The 3723-nt window shown below is 53.9% G+C and overlaps 2 protein-coding genes across 5 annotated transcripts in view; one reads left to right on the plus strand and one right to left on the minus strand.

The window, feature by feature from the left end:
- Window positions 1–375, minus strand: part of LOC102253835 (partner of Y14 and mago) — a 29123-nt gene extending 28748 nt beyond the window's left edge. Inside the window, exon 1 of the mRNA XM_005876705.2 lies at window positions 285–375. Within this exon, the coding sequence (XP_005876767.1) occupies window positions 285–318 (34 nt within the window). The 5' untranslated portion in view covers window positions 319–375. The remainder of the gene's footprint in view (window positions 1–284) is intronic.
- A 2412-nt stretch (window positions 376–2787) lies between these two features.
- Window positions 2788–3723, plus strand: part of DGKA (diacylglycerol kinase, alpha 80kDa) — a 21109-nt gene continuing 20173 nt past the window's right edge. The window contains exons 1-2 of one of the 4 annotated variants that reach the window (XM_005876707.2): window positions 2788–2884; window positions 3049–3148. Coding sequence is in view for 1 of the 4 variants with exons in the window: in XM_014548099.1 (XP_014403585.1) it covers window positions 3600–3723 (124 nt within the window). In the remaining 3 variants the exon portion in view is untranslated. Of the gene's footprint in view, window positions 2885–3010; window positions 3149–3223; window positions 3332–3401 lie in introns of those variants that run through there. The other 3 variants (XM_014548100.1, XM_005876711.2, XM_014548099.1) reach the window with 3 other exon arrangements.

Below are 3723 nucleotides of genomic sequence, written 5' to 3' on the forward strand. Positions count from 1 at the left end.
TGTCTCTGGGCGGCGGGGATGGCGAGCAGGCCACTCGCCAGGAGTGCGGACCCGCGCGGCCACACCTTCTGCAGCCCCGCCCTGCCCCGCACCTTCCTCGTCTCTATGGGACCCCAAGGTTCTCCCTCCCCGGTTCTTTTCAGCAGCTCTGCCCCTTCAGGGCGAAATCCTGCTAAACTCGTTTCCCCTCCAGCCTGGGAGGGGCCGGCAGGCTCCTCTCCTCCGGTGTCACTGCCGCCCTCCCCCAACCCCGTGCTGTGTTTTCCTCCTCAACCCTGTTGTACCTTTTTCCAAATCCCTACCCGGGCTCACGTTCATTTCCCACAGCAGCGCTGAAACCGGGGAGGGAGGAGGCGAATGTTAGTGACCACCTCCATCACCAAGTTCTCTGCCCCACTTTAAAAAAAAACAACAAAAAAAACACAAAAAAATGAGAGCAATGGCTAACCAGGAACAACCGAAGGCTTTGAAATGAAGCTTCAAACGTTTTGGGGGTAACAGCTTGCCTGCCTGCCCTCCACCTCTCCGACTCTCAGCAGAAGCCCAACTCAGAGGGTCTCAAAAAGCCTAGAAAAACTTATTTGCGTCCCATGCACAGTTCCTGCGAGTGTTGTCACACGGCCATTGTCAACCCTGCTCTTTCACCACCTGTGCTGCAGGGTGCCCGACCTGGCGTCCTGTCCTTAGTCTTGTTACTACTTGGAGGAGAGAGTGTGGAGGCCCCTAAAAACCAGGGGGTGCACTGGCCTCGGCTGCACCACCTGAGGGGTGCAGGTGCTCGCCTGGAGCTGCTCTGTGGAACCTTCTGCAAGAGGGAATCCTGGATGGCCCCCGTTGACGACCCAGCCCTGGGCCCCCCGGTGCCCCCCGACATCCTGCCTCAGCTCTGAGGTTGACAGGAAGTGAAACTTAGTGTCTGCCTCGCAGACCTGCCCCGGCCCGGGCCCGGGGCCCGGATGTGGCCCCCCACCCTGAGGAGGAAGAGGGGAAAGAAGAGGCTGAGGAGAACAAGGCTGTTTTTTCCTTTCCCTTTGTTCACTGCGGTTTCTTTCTTTCTGATTTTTATGATGTGGTTGATTAAAGAAATGAGCACCTGGAGCTGCAGTCATCAGACGCTTCCTCCTGAGATGTTACTTGGCCTTTCTGCATCATACCCCCACCAGTAACCGACTTGGGGCGTGACACCGTTCCCAGAGGAGACACAAAGGCGCCCAGGCTGATGCCTTCTCATTCCTCACGAGAGAAATCGCCTCCTGCTGCACGTGGACGTCTCCAATAATGTCATCAAAGGGGACTCTCTAACCTCATGTAGGGACAGAACTGATGACGAGGAGGGAATGAGGAACTCAGGTCATACAGAGGGTGTATCCCTGGGAGTGTTATTTGCAAGGAAAGCTGAGTGCTTTAAGGGGTAGTAGTATCATTCCAGTATTTCTACGGTTTAAAAAAATGTATTTTTATTGATTTCAGAGAAGAAGGGAGAGGAAGAGATAGAAACATCAATGCTGAGAGAGAATCATTGATCGGTTGATCAGCTTCCTCCTGCACACCCCTTACTAGGGATCGAGCCTGAAACCCGGGCATGTGCCCTTGATGGGAATCAAACCCGGGACCCTTCAGTCCGCAGGCCGATGCTCTATCCACTGAGCCAAACCAGCTAGGGGCATTCCAGTATTTCTAGATGAGAGGTTCAAGGACAGAAAACTGATTGGAAGAGGCTCTAGGGGACTTGTTCTCAACTGATAACGTATGCTTGTTTAGGCTGGGTTTGAGGGGCAGGCACTTGACACAGACACATACTCGCACACACCAAGCCACTCTATGGTGTACCCCTAAACTAGGCTCTGTATTTGGCTGTCTTGCAGAACTAAGTACAAGCCCTGGTGCAAAATAGGCCTTTTTAAAAATATATATATTTTATTGATTTTTTACAGAGTGGAAGGGAGAAGGAGAGGGATAGAGAGTTAGAACCATCCATGTGAGAGAAACATCGATTCAGCTGCTTCCTGCACACTCCCTACTGGGGATGTGCTTGCAACCAAGGCACATGCCCTTGACCAGAATTGAACCTGGGACCCTTCAGTCCGCAGGCCGACACTCTATCCACTGAGCCAAACCAGTCAGGGCGCAAAATAGGCCTTTAAAAGCACTTATGATTCCTTATGACTAAAAAGGTCATATAGGAAGGGGAGATGAAAGATGTGGAGTGGCAGGGCCTGGGTCTTTTTAAGATTGGGGGGGACACAAGAGCAGAGAGACAGACACTCTCTAACCTCTACCTCAGATCTCCAGTTCAGATGCAACAATACTCCCAAACCCATTACTCAGCAGCTATATTTCTGATAAAAATGGAGGAGTCGCCCTGACCGGTTTGGCTCAGTGGATAGAGCGTCGGCCTGCGGACTGAAGGGTCCCGGGTTCGATTCCGGTCAAGGGCATGTACCTGGGTTGCGGGCACATCCCCAGTAGGAGGTGTGCAGGAGGCAGCTGATCGAGTCGATGTTCCTCTCTCATCAATGTTTCTAACTCTCTATCCCTTTTCCTTCCTCTCTGTAAAAAATCAATAAAATATATATATTTTTTAAAAAATGGAGGAGTCTCTTCCAACAAGCCTGTCTTGATTGTCTTAAAACAATCAAGAACTGCTTACACCCCTCTGTTTCCACTAGAGGTCCTCATGTATTCATTCCTCCTCTTCAACCCCCACCGAAGTATGTAGAAGTATGTCTATATTATATGTGTGTGTGTACACACACAACATTTACAGAACACACACACACCCTCCCAGCCAGGGCTCTCCCCTCCCCTTTCTTCTACCACCAGGTGTAAAAAGGAAGATTCCAGGAACTCAAGCCTTTGTTATTGTGCCCTATTTCAATGAAGGGTAAGAGGAGGTGTGTGTGTGTGTGTGTGTGTGTGTGTGTGTGTGTGTGTGTGTGTGGAGGGGGAGACGGGGCGGGGCCAGGAAGCAGGATGCCAGGGTCCCCAGTTCCTACCAGTAAGTCCCTAGGCCTCCGTCTCTCTCCCTTGCCACCGTGCTGCCCCCAGGGTCTTCACTCCAGAACAGATTCCAGAAAGAAGCTGAAAAGACCTCTTTTCACCCCGACTTTTGGCCAAGGCCTTCTATGCCACCTGCCAGGACCAGCAGGTAACGTGGGAGGGCGAGGGCATAAAGAAAGGGTGGAACAGGCCAGAGTGCTCTTTGCACCTAAACCTCCACCCCAGAATCAAGGGAGCCATCTGGGTTTTGCGAGAAGGAAGTGTCCGTAGACTTGGGAAGACAAGTGTGAGGCGTCTGGGTCGGGGTGTTCCTGAGGTGAGGGGCCTGGAGGTAAGGGGGGCAGCTTTTCTCAAGTCGCGTCAGGTAGTGGGGCCCCTGGTGGGTCTCAGGATGTGGAGTCTGAACTCTGGCCTCGCTGCCGAGAGCTCTCCGGGGTATGGACTTAGTCCATAGTGGATGCACCGGAGCTGGGAAGGCAGCAATTAGGAGGGGGAGGCGCGGGCCGGGGGCAGCTGCCTCCCTGTGCCGCCCGCTCCCGCCCCCGATCGATCCCGGGCTCCCGGGGCTGGAATGCAGGGAGAGGCCGTGAGTGGCTGGAATGAAGGGAAAACAGCAGCAGAGCGGGCCCCGGGGCGGGAAGAAGATGAGCAGCGCGGGCAGGAGGTGGAGACGGAGGCACAGACCGGAGCCCTGGAGACACCGGGAGCCGGGGGGGCGGGGCT

Source organism: Myotis brandtii, unplaced genomic scaffold (genome assembly GCF_000412655.1).
Source record: "Myotis brandtii unplaced genomic scaffold, ASM41265v1 scaffold496, whole genome shotgun sequence".
Taxonomy (NCBI): Eukaryota; Metazoa; Chordata; class Mammalia; order Chiroptera; family Vespertilionidae; genus Myotis; species Myotis brandtii.